General features: G+C 42.2%; 1 protein-coding gene across 4 annotated transcripts in view; it reads right to left on the bottom strand.

The window, feature by feature from the left end:
• The window catches only part of ANKFY1 (ankyrin repeat and FYVE domain containing 1), a 69267-nt gene that overhangs the window by 22525 nt on the left and 27402 nt on the right, over positions 1 to 19340 (bottom strand). For all 4 annotated transcript variants that reach the window (XM_055576858.1, XM_055576859.1, XM_055576855.1 and 1 more), the window contains exons 4-10: positions 16495 to 16630; positions 12037 to 12160; positions 10805 to 10954; positions 9153 to 9318; positions 3620 to 3824; positions 2165 to 2233; positions 1758 to 1957 (exon numbers count right to left, since the gene is read on the bottom strand). In XM_055576858.1, the coding sequence (XP_055432833.1) occupies positions 1758 to 1957; positions 2165 to 2233; positions 3620 to 3824; positions 9153 to 9318; positions 10805 to 10954; positions 12037 to 12160; positions 16495 to 16630 (1050 nt within the window). The remainder of the gene's footprint in view (positions 1 to 1757; positions 1958 to 2164; positions 2234 to 3619; positions 3825 to 9152; positions 9319 to 10804; positions 10955 to 12036; positions 12161 to 16494; positions 16631 to 19340) is intronic.

The following is a 19340-nucleotide window of genomic DNA, read 5'->3' as shown; positions in this document are numbered from 1 at the left end:
GAACATTTCTCAGCAGCAGTGCTACTGACTTCTCGGGCCAGCTAATTCTTTGCTGTGAGGAGCTGTCTTGTACACGGTGTGATATTTATAAGTGTCCCTGGCTTCTGCCCAAGAGATGCCAGTAGCCCTCTCAACCTTTACTGTGACAATCAAACTGCGAACAGGTGTTGCCAAGTGCTGCTTGGGCAGTGAGGGCTGGGACGTCATCTCTGAGAACCTCTGGGGTAGATAACCATTCTCAAGACACTGTGAGCTGAAGTTCTATCAGAAAATGCTCCTTAAACACTTGTTTTACTCCTATAGCCTTACATATGTTTATTCTTGGCCTAGAAATGTTTTAGGTAGCACTGCTTTCTGAATAAAAATCTTAGGAAAAAAATCAATTTTTTTTTTCTTCCTTTCCTCTCGAAGTGGTTTTAGTCCCAGAACACTGCTGTCTCTTCCTGTTAAAATTTATGCCCTTTTTGGATAAACACAAAGTCTCATGTTCTATAGCTATGTTATTTGAAAAGTCCAAATTAAATACCAGTACTAAAAACAAGGTCAAGCAATGAGACAAAATACTGCTATGTTATTACATGCAAGTGAAAATTGCAACAAGGAAAAAATAATATTCCTGAACTTCTATTAAAACTCCAAGTACGTAAAGTTGACAGAACCGGCAAGAAATGTTAACAATCTTGCCTGAAGCACAGTGTGGCCAAAAATAAATGAATTAAATAAAACTCTGTGTGACAAACAAGAAGTCTGCATCAAGTATGTTACAACAGCTGTCACAAAGCAAAGCCATTGTTTTACCTGCAGACTGAACAGTGTTTTTTCCATGAAGCACCATTTTTACTTGAAAGAATGACAACTAATAAGCTACGGTTATTCAAAAATGAGTATCTGGTAGACATTTTCTTAAAGTGAGCTTCTTTAAGATAGGGGATTCTAAATAAATGATCATTTTGAAGATGTGCATAACCCAGTCAAACAATATTTTCCAAACCACTAAAGCACGATGTTACAAAATCATGTACGGAGAAAAGATCCATTCAAAGCACATACAGACCATGGATTTTAATATAACAAAGTACAAAAAGTTCATTGATACAGCTTCAGATTCCATATGCAACTAACTTTAAAAAAATTATCCTTTGATAAATTCTGTTTGCTACAGTATCAAACAAATACATCCACAATTATCTGAAAACGCTCTTAAAATATGCCTCGCTTTTCCCACTACTAACTGTGTGATGGCATATTTTTTTAACTAAACAATGTATCTCAGAAGACTGAATATAGTTGCGGATATTAAAAACCAGGTCACTCTTCAAACTAAATTTTGTTTTGAAAGTTATTTTTCATAAAAAATGTTATACATTAACATAAAATCATTTGTTATTACTAATTAATACAGCTTTTAAAATTTTCTCAGTTTAAATTTCTAATAGGTAAATACCAAAGATATCCACTTAAACAAAAGCCCTTTGGGATATGATTTTTAAGAGGGTAAAAAGAGTTCTGAGTCCAGAAAGACTGAATCTCACTGCATTAAATAAACAGAAGTGTTCCAGCTTAACAGACTTAACTTAGGGTCTGGCTAAATTTTTTGAAGCCCAAGATCAGACTTTGTACTATGGTTAAAATTAAATACAAAATACTTCTCGTAACAGCATTCCTCTCAGCTTCTGACGTTTCGGTAAAAACACTGACAAGTATTTCATGGGGCCTAAGACTTGCGCATCAGCTCTTAGGGGTCTTCTGTGCTTTACCTGTTACTGTATCAGGCGCATTGGTGTTGCTGCCGCGCTGAATGAGCCTGGCTGCAAAGCTGTTTTCATCAAATGAAGTCCCGTTCACCACAGGGAGGTCTTCAAAGGGGTTTACGGACTGGTCGGAAGACACAGTGATGTACTGCACGGCAAGCCACAGAGCTGTGCTGCCCTCGTGGTCTTTCAGCTCTAAATCTAACCTGAAATGAGGAAGCAATGTGAACACCAAGTACAACTGTCTTCAGATGCTTTGTACTGTCAACAGCCTCATCCTGAAGGACACTTTTTTAATCTTACTTTTACTTCTTAAAATTGATAATGCTAAAAGACATTTTAAGAGCATTATCTTTCACTCACAATCCCACCCTCCCAACAGCTCTTTCATTGCTCCAGGGATCCCTACGTACTGTTTACACTGCAGCAGCTGATTGAACACGTATTCATTCCTGGCCATGATGGACAAGTGTAAGGGAGTCCTATGGGATGAAAAAGAAGAGGTGTCAATTCTGGACATGCCCAGTTCAGGACTACTCACAGCAGGAGGTGATTAGAATCCACAGGAAATTCCACATTTCTGCCACAGTCTTTTTCTACCCTGGCAAACAATTTTCCAAAGCCATGACCAAGGATCAAAGGATGAAAATGGATTTGATTATGTTACAATTTATTCAGTAGCCAAAAATACAAGAATCAGTGAAAGGAAAACATATAAAAAAACACTGACTCAATGAATGAGCATATACTCGTGTTTTTGAAACAGCAGTTTCTGCCACAGGTACGCTTACTTTCACCTACCTATCCTCCACAACTTTGACATTTTTTTTCTTCCCACACTTCTCTGTTAGACTCAAACACATTCTGAGTGGCAACAGGCAGAAACTGACTAAAATGGCATTTTATGACTTGTCACTGCTTTTATTTAGCCCTCATGTGCCCTGAGGAAGACGCCACCACAGAGCACAGGGACTCCCGGGCTGGCATCTATCCCAAAGCTACAGAAATCACAGTTTACTGCAGCTGGGAGAAAAAAAATTAAGGACAATCATCAGAAGGAGAAAAAAAATCTTGAGAAATGAGATAATTATGACATTACATTGAGTCCATGGAGAGCCACCTTATATAAGTACCTTAGCCATCACACAAATCTATTTTCCTATTCCAGCAACCTCACGGTTATTTTTTTAGAGGGTTTTTTGAAGGTATAAAATACTGAGCTGCTAGGATAAAAACCGGGTCCTCTATTGTTGGTGATTCAGGTGGCTTAACTCCCCTTCAATGCCTCCCGCGCTACTGTTCCAAAGACAAGCAACCCTTTCTCAGATTCCAAAGTTTAAGGAATCCTCAGTCGAATATTTCTGGGAAGGGACAAAAGGAACATGACACAACTGTCAGTGCGGAAAGGGACGTGCTGTGGAAGACAGCGAATTATGCACGTAGAGATGTCGAAAGTGGCAGCATGTACAAGAAGGTGGAACTGGGATTAACACAATTAGGCCTCACAGAAATGAAACAGACTGCTTTGTGATAGTGTACTCTTCTTCAAGGTATCCGATTAGCTCTGAAAAAGATGAGGGAAGAAAGTTCCCTGGAGGAGACGGACTGAATGACCACTCTGGAGATGCCAAAAACTGCTTAAAAACCCAAGGACCGCAGTTACCCAAGAGGGAAACGGCTTCCCCGTGTGCCTCTGGCCTTAGTCCTCTCTCATTTGTAAAACAAATCAGTGTCTGTGACTTCAAAAGAATTCAGACTGAGTAATGCTGGACTAAAAACCACGAAGTCCCCATCTGCCAGTAACGTGCCACCAGAAAATAACACTCTGGGAACCGTGCTCAGGGTGGCCGACCTGCACCCTGGCTTACCTGCCCTTGCTGTCCTGCATGTTGGGGTTCGCGCCAGCCTGCAGGAGGGCCTCTGTGAGCTGTGCCATCTCGGACATCACAGCTGCCGAGTGTTTCTTTGAAATGTACGATGCGACAAGGTGCAATGGTGTCTCCTGGGCACCCAATGTGGCAGCATTGACCAAGGCCCCATTCTTAATGAGGAAAGTGGCAGCAAAGAGATCTCCTTGAAAGTAAACGAGAAGAAATGGTCACAGATGACAACAGTCAGGGTGAGCTATTCTGACCAGTGCTTCCTCAAAGGTACTGGTCAGTACGTATAGACAGAGAACATCTCATCATTGAGATCATGGACTTAACATACTCGAATTCAGCCACCGACTGCTTGCTATCATCCGTCCCAACCCCTCGCTGCAGTACCACATTACAATCTTAAGTATACCAGGCTTCTATCCTTCAAATTCTTCTGGTCATCAACTCTCATAAAGAGTTCCAAAGATTCCTCCCCAACACAATTTACCTCCCTCCCTCATTCCTGATCAGTCTGTCCCTAAGCAGTACCTGCCTGCCTGTAACCTGTTATACTTGCAATGGCTCTTACAACGGCATTTATGAGAAGTTTTCTTTTATATCTTGCAATATCATTTCACCTTCTTCAGCCACACTTCTGTGCTCTGAACACTGAGAAGGGGGTTAGGATTTCAGGAGTGGCCAAGCTCTCAAGTCTGTTATCTGGATTCCTGTGCTCATTTGCATCTGAATAATATGAGTTTTATCTAGTCTTCTTAAACATGGAATTTCAAAATCAACTGGAATTTCTCACCCACTCTATTCCTTCTTCCAAGGGACTACCTTGCTGCTGGAGTGTGTAAGCTCTGGCAGTGAGGGCGGCTAGGCTACCACAGGTCCCACGTATTCTAGTAGGACCGGGTCTGATTTCCTTTCTTTTTTTATAGTTTAAAAAAATTTTTTTGGCTATGCTGGGTCTTCATTACTGTGCGGGCTTTTCTCTAGTTGTGGTGAGCAACGCTTGGGCTTCTCATTGCAGTGGCTTCTCTTGTTGTAAAGCATGGGCTCCAGGGCATGCAGGCTTCAGCAGGTGCAGCACATGGGCTGAGCAGCTGCGGCTCCCAGGCTCTAGAGCTCAGGCTCAGTAGTTGTGATGTGTGGGTTTAGCTGCTCTGCAGCACACGGGATCTTTCCAGATGAGGGATCAAACCTGTGTCTCCTAAACTGGCAGGTGGATTCTTTACCACGAAGCCATCAGGGAAACCCTGATTTATTTTTGTATCCATCCACTGTCTTATATGTAACAGACATTAGGGAAATGTTTGGGAGGAAAATGGATTAACAAGTTGAGGCTCTAAGATTCCACTTTAACTGAATGGCTCCAATTCCAATCAGTTATGATCTTGGGTAACTGAAAAGTTCTCTAACCAGCCCGTTCTGAAATATTTTCATTTGTCCCTGATTCTTTTCTTGGGGAGGGCAGGGGAAAATACAATCTTTACCAGAATTGTGTGCAAAGGACCAAAGCTTAGATTTCTTTACAAAAAGATGTAGCTAGAGCTCTGAAAGCTCTGAAAGCAACAGGTAACATGTATATCTGGGGACTAAGCTGGTCGCCCTTTGCTGTCCATATGCACATAGACATTTTGGGGTTCTCATCTGTAATATGGACAAATCCCACAAATATTCAGTCTAGGAGAGAATATGTAAAAACAATACATCAGCAATAGAATAAAATATCTTAGAAAAAGCCACCTACATTCTGGAAGTGGAAAGAAAATTTAGAATTATGAGGACTGCTGCTGCTGCTAAGTCACTTCAATTGTGTCCAACTCTGTGTGACCCCAGAGATGGCAGCCCACCAGGCTCCACCCATCCCTGGGATTCTCCAGGCAAGAACACTGGAGTGGGTTGCCATTTCCTTCTCCAATGCATGAAAGTGAAAAGTGAAAGTGAAGTCGCTTAGTCTTATCCGACTCTTAGCAACCCCATGGACTGCAGCCTACCAGGCTCCTCCGTCCATAGGATTCTCCAGGCAAGAGTACTGGAGTGGGGTGCCATTGCCTTCTCCAAATTATGAGGACCCAGAGCCTTAAAATGACAACCCTGATATATAATGTACTGGAGGAGAGGTGAAATATGGTTTACCTTTAAGCTTGGCATATATTCCAAACAAAATAGTTAATAGACAGTAAAGCTAAAGTAAGATGTGTCAGTGAAACACTTATAATACACTATACACACAGAAGACAAACTGGGGCAAGACTGCATACAGAAACAAGGGTACAGCATCAATGGCCAGATTCAGGCTGATGGCATAATAAATTTTTTTATGTATCTTAAGCCCTTTTAAGAAGAAACATAGTTTTTAGATTAGATTTACTCTATTAATAGGAGCCAAAGTTTTTTTAAAAAGTTTATATATATATGAAAATGAAGTCACTCAGTTGTGTCCGGCTCTTTGCAACCCCATGAACTACAGCCTACCAGACTTCTCCATTCATGGGATTTTCCAGGCAAGAGTACTGGAGTGGGTTGCCATTTCCTGCTCCAGGGGATCTTCCTGACCTAGGGATCGAACCTGGGTTTCCCACATTGCCGGCAGATGCTCTACCCTCTGAGCCACCAGCGAAGCCCTTATACATATATACATACATACAATATATGCACCCCACACAAAGAATTATTTAGGAATTATTGGAAACTGAAAATTGACACTGTTTTGCATTAATAGAAAGTCAGCCCATGGATATAAAACCTAGAGGAAATAGACAACTGACATCAAAAAAGCAGAACAAAGGGAGGGAATAGAAAATGCCCAAAGCACCATTTATAAAGTTTTTTGACAGTACGAAAACTTCTAATACATTTTAGAACAGTTTCTTTCAGAAAATCGTTAAGAAAAAAATTGCTTGGTGCTTAACAGTTCTGGTTACTTCATCACTTTACTCCTCAACACTGCCAAGGAAGGAAATGAGGCATTACTATAATGACTTGTCCATATAAAAATATTCCTAACAATGTGGTTAATGTTTTTAAAAAAAATCCACACACAATTTTTCTTTCAATGAAACTCTCTAACTGAAGTTTCATTCAGGGACTAGGCACTAACTTTCATTAAATAATTAAATTTCATTAAATTAAATCCAGTGGCTTAAAACAATAAAAATTTATTATCTTGCAGTTTTATAGGTTGAAAATCTGGTAGGCATCCCCCATCTAAAAGTTTTTCTGCTGTCAAAAACCAGATCCAGCTTATCAAAGGAGATAGCATCTCTCTGGTCACATGAACATCCTGTAGGCTCACTCACAGACTCCTTCTTTTTTCTTTTTAATAACAATCTCCCTCTTTTACAGACACATTCTTGATATAAACTGATCGGTACATTGGTTATTAGTATGATCACTGACTCTTCTGGTGAGAGATTCTAATGTGTGCCCACAACCAGACCAAAATCTCATGTATTAAAGAGCTTCACTTATATGATAATGAACTTAAAGTAAGGTTAACAGTCAAATTTTAAGTGTATTACTCAATTCAGTCATGTGGGCAGGTCAACAGACTGATGGCTGAAGCTGAAGAAGAAAAGTGAAAAAAGATCCTTACAGAAAATGAAGTTGGTGATGGCATTTCACACAGGGCAAGGGAAGAGCCTACCACATGGCAGTCACTGGGTTGAATGTGTTACTGTCTCACAGTCTCCCAACAACCAGTAAAGCGAAATAATTCTCACTTTACAGGTGAGGAAAGGAGACTCAGGAACGCTTATGTGATTTGTCTAAGACCACAGAGTAAGTGGACAAGCCAGGATTCAAACTGCGGTACCTCAGGCTCCAACGCCAGCACTCTGTCCTCCACACCATGCCACACTCTGCCAACTGAGCAACAATCAAGCTTATTATGCCCACACTGCAACCCCCATGCTTGCAAGCCACTCATAAATTCAGAGAGGAAGACTGAATCATCTGAAAATAAGCATCAAAAATGCATCACCAATTCTCGGCAATTCTTGTAACCAAGCAATCATCAAAATATTTAATAACTCATCAAAGATGTTTTTTCATCACACATAAGAATTTAAGTCCCTAAGAGGAAATTCTGATACATGATCTGAGATTGTTTTTTTAGTAACAAGTGTATCTGTTTCCAAAATAAACATCTCAGACACTGAACAGTATGGGAAAGAATAGTTCCCGATGCAGTGGAAACTTTTCCCACTGCACACACAGTGCTAAGCACCCAGCAGCTTTGTGCAGTGCAGAGGGATGCTTGGGAAAAAGGCATCTGCTCTTGACACTCACATACTCTAAGGATTTGCTTCTCAATGATGAACAAAATTTTCCTCTTCATCAGCCAGTAGGCTTAACACTCTAACACATGACTCAGAGGGAGATTTATATTAAAACTTGCCCAAAAAGGGCAAAGCCACAGCTGCAACAGGACCATATTTGAAGTAACTACACCCCACCAGCTAGGAGCAACTTGCGAACAGCAAAAACGCAGCAGAGATAACAACAGAATAATAATGCACAACTGGAAGGTTAAATACACATTATTAAGATGTGGAGAAACCAGTGTGTCCTGTTTTTGATGTCCACATGTAAACAAAATGTGGCCATGGCCAAGTACTTCAATCAAGTCATCCATCCCTCTATAAAGTGAAGGCTCTGAGTCATCTGAAAGCTTTCACGCCACATTGGAACTCTACCCCTATATGGCTTCTTACTTTCTGTCCAAAAAAAGGACTGCTGCAGGGGCTTCCCGGGCAGTCCAGTGGTGACTCTGCGCTGCCAGTGCAAGGGCTGTGAGTTTGATCCCTGGCTGGGGAACTAAGATTCCACATCTGTGTAGCAGGGCCAAAAAAAAGAGACTACTGCAAAGTAGAGTCAGGCAGGATCCATTTGGGACTTAAGAATTAAGGCCATGGGAAAGACTAGTACTCTTCCCCGTTTAATTCAGTAAGATGAAAATGCTTTGATTGCTATTCTGCCACTTACATAACTTCCCACTGTTAATGACAATGTACTCAAATAGATCTATAATTTCAAATAACTTTCCTAGAACAAAATGAAATGTTATCACTTTGCCATGCTAGATGAGAAATCCAGTTTGTAAAAGTGAAAATTCTGAATCCCAGAATAGGTTTTAATATTCGTGTTCCTGGAACTTTCCTTCTCTTGCAGTAACTGATACCAGTAAAGTCTTCCTGGCACAATTTCTGAAGAAAGTAGTACACTGGACGAGCAAGTAACACATTGACTGCTTACAAGTAAAAGGTGCTTTTTTTCTGTAAGTACCATCTCTCTAATCTTCTTCTGGGGGTCCTAATGACACTGTGAAGAGCCTAACCAACAAGGCATGAGGCAACAGCTCTTCAGTCTCTCCTGTGACCCACTGATCACAAATTCTAAGTTTGCTGCCTGCTAAGTACAGACTCAAGAAGGCTTTGAGAGTCTATGGAACAGGGTCAGAGAGTCTTTGAAACTTACTTGGCTAAAAGTAAAACTGCCCACAGAGAAAAACATAAAATACACTTCTTCCTACCTCTTTGGATTCCTTTATGTAACAAGCTCCAGCCGTTCTTGTCCACCATGTCCACGTCAGCTTTGTGATTAACCAGCGTGGTGGCGATACTCTCCAGACGTCGGGAAAGGGCTAGATCTAATGCAAGGTCTCCGTTATGATCCAACTCATTCAGTTTCCCGGGGAGCTGCATAGAGAAATTCCTACATCAGCACACAGTCAGTAGAGAAGACAACTGAATCTTGGGCCTTGACTCGTCAATATCATCTCATACAATATCAGATTTTAGTCCTATAACTTACTCAGCTTACTCTCCAAATTCAACTGAATTCACAAACTTCTCTTGGGCCTCCTCAGGGCACATGCCTTTCTGGGAGCCCAGGACTAGCGGGGATCACAGAGCAGGTGCAAACACCATGGAAGATGACACAAGAGGGACATGCAGATGATGCTGCAGGAACACAAGTGCCAGGATGGAGGGTCAGACAGCCTGATGGAGCCCAGCTCGCATCTTCATGAAAGACTGCGGCTTAACTACCTCATTCCTCCTGGCAGTTTAAGGTCTCCCCTGATTCTGAATACCCAGGATAAAACACACGACACAGACACCTGTCTAGAGCAGCTCCATTTCCCCTAAGGCAGTGCAGTAAGCAGAAGGACTGTTTCCAAATATGTCCATGTCCTAATCCCTAGAACCCGTGACTATGTCACCTCACATAATGAAAGGCTCTCTGCAGATATGATTAAGGTTAACAACCCTGTAATGGGGAGAGGACCCCAGACCTGCAAGGAGGGCCCAATCTATCTACTCACGTGAGTCCTTAAAAGCGAAAGAGGGAAGCAGAAGGGTAGATCAGACAGATGTGACATGAGAAAGACCGGATCCGACATGTTGGCTTTCAAGAGGGAGGAAAGGGGCCCTGGGTGAAGGAACGTGCTGGCCGCTGGAAGCTGAGAATGGCCCTGACTCAGCTCGCAGCCAGGAAGAAAATGTGCATGCTAGTCCTACAGTCACCAGAAACTGAATTCTGCCAACAACCCAAGCAAGCAGGCTTCCCTAGAGCCATCAGAAAGGAACACAGCCTGCCAACAACTGGACTTCCAACCTATAAAACCACAAGATAATAAAGTTGCATTGCTCTAAGCCACTGGGTTTGCGGTAAATTTTCCAAAAATATTTATTTATTCATTTGGCTGCTCTGTGTCTTAGTTGTGGTACACAGGATCTTCAGTTGTGGCATGCAGACTCTTAGTTTGGCATGTGGGATCTAATTCCCTGACCAGAGATCGAATCCAAGCCCCATTGGGAGCAGAATCTTAAATCATTTGGCCACCAGGGAAATTCCAGTTGGTGGTAATTTTGTGTGTGTGTGTGTGTGTGTTTATTTTTGTGGTAATTTCTAACAGTGGCAAAAGAGAAACTAAAACAGGTATCAGTACGTGAAAATTAAGTACTGCTGAAATGACAACCTAAAAATGTGGAAGTATCTTTGGAAGTGGGTGATGGACAGAGGGTGGAAGAATGTTAAGAAGTATGAGGGGAAAAGCTCAGGTGGCTTTGAACAAACCACTGGTAGAAACATGTGCATAAAGGACCAGGAATGGCTCAGAGGAAGTGAGAAGCATTACACAGAAGAACAGGTGAAGTGCAGTTTGGGGAAAAGGCAGCATACCTGTGAGTCCATTTCAATTAGATAAAGAAAGACCACGTCTTCTCTCTCTACTTTGATAGCTTTATGTAATGGGTACTCGGTCTTGGACTTGATCATTTTGTATAACAACTGAGCACTCATACTGCTGAAGTCCTCTTTCCGTAAGTCATCCTGCGAATTAAAAAGGCAATGAAAAGCAGAACAGATTCAACATATCAACAATAATGACTATGCACATTTCTTAGGAAGCACTTGGAAAGTGTCTGGCCCTACTTTAACATTTCCCAACTCATTGAATTCTCACAAAAACCCTGAGGTAGGTACTCTTATTAGGTACCCCATTCCCAGATGATGAAAGTAAAGCAAAAAGAGGCTGATTAACTTGCCCAGGTTCATACAGAGAGTGAACAGCTGAGCAGGGATCTGGAGCCAAGAGCCCACCCCATTCCCCGTCCCCCACCCCACTCCCAAGCGTGGACTCTCCACCACAGCATCACCCGGCCTCCGGGTAAGACGGTGAAGCACGAGCGACACTGACACCCCACAGGACACGGCCACAGGGAGCCCTCTACGTGAGAGCAGATTCTCCCCCCTCAGCCCCACAAAGACGGGAACAGAATTAATCAGAAATTCCACAATTATCTCTACCTATTTTAGCAGAAAGGTTCCTGTTTCAATTCTTCAAAATCCAGTTAAGACACTTTTTCTCATAGTGTTGCTGAATACCAAACAATTTTCAGAAACTAGGTTATAGAACAGCGCTAGCCATGATTTTCTTAAAAAATGCAAAACAGACAACCAAGAACTGCAAAACCTCTTCTTTATGATGAAAGCTACCTAAAGGAGCAGATCCTAATTTAACAATGCCCTACAGACACCGAGAAGGCAGAGAAAGCCCGGAGGGGGCGCTGCTGAGCACACAGGCCTGCTGGCCCCACAGCAGCACCTGCTTGTGAGGCTCGGCCACGGCTCCTGCAGACGGAGGACGAGGGAGGCGCGTGTCCCTTCGTTCCAAGCCTGCTTCTTGGCCTGGGCTGACTTCTGCCCCTTGACTCCAAAATCAGAACTAGGAGGCTTTTAGAGCCAAAAAGAATCTCACAGATCATCTAATGCAACTACTTAGCCTTCAATTTTGTTATAAAAGGAAACCAGGGGCCAGAGAGGTAACTTCCTGTGGAACCAGGTCCCACGCCCTGGTCTCCTGACTTCCAGCAAAGGTGCTTTTTCCCCACACTCGTCAGCCTCACACTCACCCAGTGACTTGCAATAATTTCTGCACAGTAGTTCATCAATGTGCTGGCATTCAGCTCCTCTGCAGTCTGATAGAAGCGAATACAGTTCCTGACGTTCACCAGAGACATCACGCCCTTCTCACATCTACGAGAGAGTATCAGTGATCAACAGGATTGTTAGGATCAACACATTCATAAACGAACAAACCAAAGCAACAATCTGTGTACTGGCAGGCTATGTCCAATAACAATAAAGTGTAAGGTTTAAGCAATGCAGCTGTGAATAAACTGTAGCTGAATTACTCTAAGTACCAGAATTTCATTATTGTATTGCTCATTCTGGTCAGAATCCAAATAATCTTTAAATAAACATGTTAAGCATAACACCCCAACTGCCTTCAAAGTAACCACATGAAACTCACTGATCATACACACAGGCGATTGTAATGTCAAACATGAAATGCATCAAATTCAGTCCTTCAGTATTTAATTGTATGGGACACACTTGCAGTTCCCACTAGCACAACTCTATCATGCCACAAGTGTGGCTTAGAAATAGCTTCAAATATGAGGCTCCATGCCTCAAAATGAAAACCTCCTTAAAAGTCTTCCCATATGGTGATCTATATGGTATGTGAATCATAACTCAATAAAGCTGACTTTAGAAAGCCCACTTTAAAAATCTATCATGTACAGAAACAACTGAGTTAAGAGACAAACTACAGAACACCAAGATAGAGAAGAATTGGCTACAATGGTGTCCCACAGAGCCTGGTAACACTAACAATAACAACAAGATTCTGAGAATCATTAATAAGAGAGCCCCAACTAGGTCAGGGAAGACACGGCTGCACACAGGTCTCTGGTACCACAAAGCAGGCACACATCCTAGACTACAAGATGCAGAACAGGGAAGCCCCAAGTTTCCACTACCCTAGGATTCCCAGAAACCTTGGTGAGCCTCCATAGCACCGGGCCTGGGAGGAAGGAGGTGGTGACACAGTCCTCCCACCTCCCTTGCCTGCACATCTCCCTACAAGTCAAGTTCACCTCCAAGGGCATCCAAGAGGCCTCATGTGGTCTCAGGGAATACCCCGACACCCCACTGCTGCTTCTGTCCCACAGTGCCCACAAAACCAAGTTCTCTTCACAAGGGAAGGTAGTGATGGACACAAAGTGAATCATCAGGTAAGTAAGAAAGACCAAAGCTGAGGTCCACTGTTCTTGAGGGGCCCAACTACAAGGGCTCCCTGTGCCCCCCTCTCCTCTGTGAAATAAGGATAATGCTCTCTTTCAGAGGTTCAGAGGATCTATGAGTGTTTTTCAAGATAAAGGAAAACCATGTACAATTTGCACAGTCTGAGGTATACTCACTTACCAGTTGAGGTCTTCCTCAAGGAAGATGCATAATTTAATAACTAATATAAAAGAGATTCAGTCCTACTATAAATAAGAATAACTGGCTAACAGGTAACTCCCAACTTTAACAGGTGATGTTTGAATATCAAGAGGACAGGGGAAGTGGGGGAAGAAAGGAGTAAAGTCACGAGAAAGACCTGAGGAGGAGCAGGAACACATTTTCTAAACCTCACAAATGAGACTTCAACCAGGAACAAGAATAACCTTGCAGCCATTTCTCCACCTAGCAGTAAATGCACGCACTCATGCAATTCCAAGACCTGTGCTTATGTACTCTGTTTTTAAGCAACATAGCTTGGTGTAAAGCACCTCCCCAGGGCACTTTTAAATCAAATTGGCACCATATCTAAGTCAGTCACTACAATAACGAGCAAGGATGCTCTACTTCTCGGAGCCTCTGCTGTCTGCACACTAGTCTCCCCAAACTCTAGCATGCTGGCTGCAATGGCTGATGCAGTCATCCTGATCCTGGCTATGAAATCAGAGCATTCCAGGAGAAATGTCCTCTTTTCGGATACATGAAACTTTTACCACTTTTACACTGACAAATATCCTAACGTCCTAAAACATGGTGTGATCTCAGGGAGTACTGACTCATCTGCAGAGCACCTCACAAAGCATTTTTACAGACAAATACTGAGTGTGAAAATGCCATTCTCTTCCTTACTACCACCCAAGAGACACTGCACCAAGACACTCGATGCTTCATGAGGACAGATGTTTTGTTACAACTGGCAACACCTCATTTTCACTAAACTCTGGGATCCCCAGAGTGCCATTCACAATGTGGATAGCCTATAAACAGTCACTGGCATGACTTAAACAACTGAAGAACATGTAATCATATTTAAAAATTCAGATTCTCAGTTCACATCTTCTCTTTGAAAAGCAGCAAGGCACACTGACTTTTCTCTAAAGGGATTTTTGTTGCTGTTAATACATGTTTTTCATTTTAGAGTATAAAAAAATACAGACACACAGCACAGCACACCTAATTTCTAAAGTCGAGTGTATGATTAAGCGGCCCACAAACTCCTGTCCAGTTTTGCGTCATCTGTGCCTCTGAATATAAGGCAGAAAAATTGCTGAAAGGATAAACAATAAAAGGTTAATGGTAGTTAAATCACAGATGATTTACTTTTGTTATTTGTATAATTCTATACTTCCTAAACACCACACACTGAACATGTAGCTAATAATCAGGAGAAAAAAAATTATTTAAACTGTCAGTTAGCATACACTATTATCTCTTTTTTAAGAGTATTTTCCTGATAATGCTTACACCCAAAACTTCCTTTTCCCTTTTCATCAACCTGCTGACTGCATTCCCAAACCAAGATCCCTACATGATATAAACACCAGCAACACCTGCTTCACATTTAACTGCACACATCCATGTGTCAGAGCCCTTTCACTATTTCAAATGTGTAATTCCTTCTGCCAACAGCAGTGGGCACTCTGTGCTCGTTCAAAAGCCGACATGTGACTCCATGGCTGGGTCTCTTAACAAAGCCTTGACAGATAAACCCACATCCAATAATAAAACACTGAGCATCTGGTAATGTTGATAGTTATGAAGCCTAATCAGTTAATAAACAATAAACACTTTAATTAAAGAATCCATTACACAGATTACAGCTATCTAAACTACTCTGAACTGCAGGGCACTTTTATCAAAGTGATTCAATTTATAAGCAAGAAAATCAATCTGAGAAAGCTCAGGAAATCGGGGGGGGGGGGGGTGCAGATATCAATCACATTCAATCTAATTAAAATCATGCTCTGATTTCACTCTGAGATGATTCAAAAACTCACCCAAAGAAAGACCTTTACAGTAAAGCTATCCTGGCTAACCTAAGACTATACGTACCTACAAATCCTAGACCTGGTTTAGTTTTTAGGTTATTGGATTTAGGTATTAATATGCCCTCAAGCCCACATCAATCACAGATAATTAGGAGTATCCTGTGTACTGACTCATGTGGGGCACAGTGGGCTATCTCAGGGGAAACAGCCAGCCTCAATGAAAACAGAACAAGCGGCTCTAGGTAGCCAGGTCTCTCTTGACTCTGCTGCTGTGGCTATTTAGTTGCTACGTCATGTCTGACTCTTTGCGACCCCATGGACTGTAGCCCGCCAGGTTTCTCTGTCCATGGGATTTCCCAGGCAAGAATACTGGAGTGGGTTGCTATTTCCTTCTCCAGGGGATCTTCTAGACCCAAGGATCAAACCTGAGTCTCCTGATTGGCAGGTGGATTCTTTACCACTGAACCACCTGGGAAGCCCTCTTGATGCTGAGGGCAACACAACAGAGGGAATGCTATCCCTCCACCCACCTAGGAGAAACGCCATTCCTCCACACACACAATACAAAAGATCACTAAGTGATGTAAAAAGCACTCCTTCTACCACGCTGACTTCCAAGGGCTAAATCACCAGCAAAAAATAAGAGCATTTTGTCTGCTATCACCTGGTGAACACTGTTCTCGCTGTGTTCTGTAGTTTATAAAGACCAAGTTGGGAGAGCAACAGAGAAAGTGCAATATAAAAAACACAGCAAGCTATCTCCTTGGAACCTAAAAAGCACTAACAAATGAAGTGAGATCTCAGAAACACTATGAAATTTACTGAGACAGATTCTCATGTACTAATTTAGTCATTAATGTGTTTCTAACAAGAGACTATGACCTTCTTCCAAGGTCAGAAGAACTTCCAAGCAGGCAGAAAGTAGAAGTGAAAGGAAATGATATAGGAGGGAAAGTTGAGGGGTTGAACACTGGATTATATTATTTCACATTCGCTTCATCAGTTCACACATCTATGTAATCACAGGTAGTAAATCAGTGAAAGAAGAGAGAAGACCCAAAAGTGTCAGCAAAATTTAGCTTACAAGACAACAAAAAGCAAGGGAGACAAAATTCTCTCCCCACTACTGCCTTTAAAAGAACACCTTGCAAAAGTTATTTACATTAGCAGAAGCAGCTGCTTTCCCAGAGCTTGGCATAATTAAAGCTCAGCCACCACCATCTGAGGTGCTTGACTGTATCTGCTGTGACTTGCCTCTCCCTAAGGAGCTGTAGCTGAAACCGATTAGCTAGTTTCATCAGCTCAGTCAGGAACACATCGTCTTCTCTGAACTCCAACTCATCCGTATAGATCCAGCGAAGCATTGTCATTGTCACCTCAGGGTTCGCATCTGGTTAAAGAAAGAAAGCATAAAACCTTTGAAGACAAAGCACAGATGACATAGTCAGGCTCTCCAGAGGACCCCTAAAAGCTAAGGCTACAGAGAAAACTGTGGTAGACCCAGCTCAAAGAAATACCACACAGCCATTAAAAAGGGTAATTAAGCATTCTGGGTACCATCTGATTCCAGAAAGTGTTAAAAGTTTTGCAAGGGGCAGTACATGGGGGAAATGAACCTATTAAAGATGTAAGTCAAATAAGCTGGAGGAAAATATTTTAAATATATGACAAAGAGTTTACATTCTTTTTCTGGGCCTTTGTACCACATCTGTCCAGGCAAACCTTTCACTTCACTGCACTTTGCAGGTATTGTGTTTTTTCTCCACAAATTGAAGGGTTATAGCAACCCTATATGGATATGAGAGTTGGACTGTGAAGAAGGCTGAGCGCCGAAGAATTGATGCTTTTGAACTGTGGTGTTGGAGAAGACTCTTGAGAGTCCCTTGGACTGCAAGGAGATCCAACCAGTCCATTCTGGAGGAGATCAGCCCTGGGATTTCTTTGGAAGGAATGATGCTAAAGCTGAAACTCCAGTACTTTGGCCACCTCATGCAAACAGTTGACTCATTGGAAAAGACTCTGATGCTGGGAGGGATTGGGGGCAGGAGGAGAAGGGGACGACAGAGGATGAGATGGCTGGATGGCATCACTGACTCGATGGACCTAAGTCTGAGTCAACTCCGGGAGTTGGTGATGGACAGGGAGGCCTGGCATGCTGCGATTCATGGGGTCGCAAAGAGTCGGACACGACTGAGCAACTGAACTGAACTGAACTGGGCAACCCTGTGTTACAAAATTATGGTTAGAAATTTTTAGCCATTAAGTATTTTTAAGCTAAGGTATGTATATTGTTTTTTATAGACATAATGTTAATACACACTTAATAGGCTACAATATAGTGTAAACATAACATTTATATGTACTGGGAAAACAAAAAATTCACATGTCACACTATTACGAGTTTTGCTCTTTACGGCTGTGGACTGGAATTGAACCCAAAATCTCTCCGAGGTCTGCCCATATACCACAACTCGGTTCATTCAGCCTTATGTTGGGAAGATACCTTATTCCTAACAATGAGGGCATCACAACACCACCACTGTCAAACATCTTCTCTGTGGTGGTTTCTTTAATTTTATTTTAAAATTTCGCTTGATTTCCTTTAATAACCCTACCCAAATTGTCCAAACCAACGAACTTGTATGATGAATAAACCCAAATCTGAACAGTTTTTTAAAAGTTTCTAAAAAATGACATCAGCAGAGATGCCCTATAACCCTCAAAATTTCAAATAAAGATTTAAATAAAAATCTTCAAATAAGATTCAAGTGATTACCAAACTTTCCCACTCCTGCCTTGATTCGTCCCTTAATCTCCAAACAATAAACTGAGAAGTGATCCACTCTGAGTCTCGTACTAAGCAGTGCGCAGAGAACAATGCACCAGGAGGAGGTTAGGTGCTTCTATGTCAGTCAGTTCAGTCGCTCAGTCGTGTCTGACTCTGCGACCCCAGAGACTGCAGCACGCCAGGCCTCCCTGTCCATCACCAATTCCCAGAGCTTACGCAAATTCATGTCCATTGAGTCAGTGATGCCATCCAACCATCTCATCCTCTGTCATCCTCTTTTCCGCCCGCCTTCAATCTTTCCCAGCATCAGAGTCTTTTCCAATGAGTCAGTTCTTCGCATTAGGTGGCCAAAGTATTGCAGTTTCAGCACCAGTCCTTCCAATGAATATTCAGGACTGATTTCCTTTAGGATGGACTGGTTGGATCTCCTTGCAGTCCAAGGGACTCTCAAGAGTCTTCTCCAATACCACAGTTCCAAAGCATCAGTTCTTCGGTGCTCAGCTTTCTTTATAGTCCAACTCTCACATCCATACATGACTATTGGAAAAACCATAGACTTGACTAGATGGACCTTTCTTGGCAAAGTAATGTCTCTGATTTTTAATATGCTGTCTAGGTTGATCATAGCTTTCCTTCCAAGGAGCAACCGTCTTTTAATTTCATGGCTGCAGTCATCAACTGCATTGATTTTGGAGCCCCCAAAATAAAGTCTGCCCCTGTTTTCATTGTTTCCGCATCTCTTTGCCATGAAACGATGGGACTGGATGCCATGATCCTAGTTTTCTGAATGTTGAGTTTTAAGCCAACTTTTTCACTCTCCTCTTTCACTTTCATCAAGAGGCTCTTTAGTTTTTCTTCACTTTCTGCCCTAAGGGTGGTGTCATCTGCATATCTGAGGTGACTGATATTCCTCCCAGCAATCTTGATTTCAGCTTGTGTTTCATCCAGCCCAGCATTTTGTATGATGTATTCTGCATATAAGTTAAATAAGCAGGGTGACAATATGCAGCCTTGACGTACCCCTTTCCTGACTGGAACCAGTCTGTTGTTCCATGTCCAGTTCTAACTGTTGCTTCCTGACCTGCATACAGATTTCTCAGGAGGCAGGTCAGGTGGTCTGGTGCTCCCATCTCTTGAAGAATTTTTCACAGTTTGTTGTGATCCACACAGTCAAAGGCTTTAGCATAGTCAATAAAGCAGAAGTAAATGTTTTTCTGGAACTCTCTTGCTTTTTCCATGATCCAATGGATGTTGGCAATTTGATCTCTGGTTCCTCTGCCTCTTCTAAATCCAGCTTGAACATCTGGAAGTT

This window comes from Bubalus kerabau, chromosome 4, assembly GCF_029407905.1.
Source record: "Bubalus kerabau isolate K-KA32 ecotype Philippines breed swamp buffalo chromosome 4, PCC_UOA_SB_1v2, whole genome shotgun sequence".
In the NCBI taxonomy this organism is placed as follows: domain Eukaryota; kingdom Metazoa; phylum Chordata; class Mammalia; order Artiodactyla; family Bovidae; genus Bubalus; species Bubalus kerabau.
The sequence above is the reverse complement of the archived record's forward strand: the minus strand, read 5'-3'. Positions and strand labels throughout refer to the sequence as shown.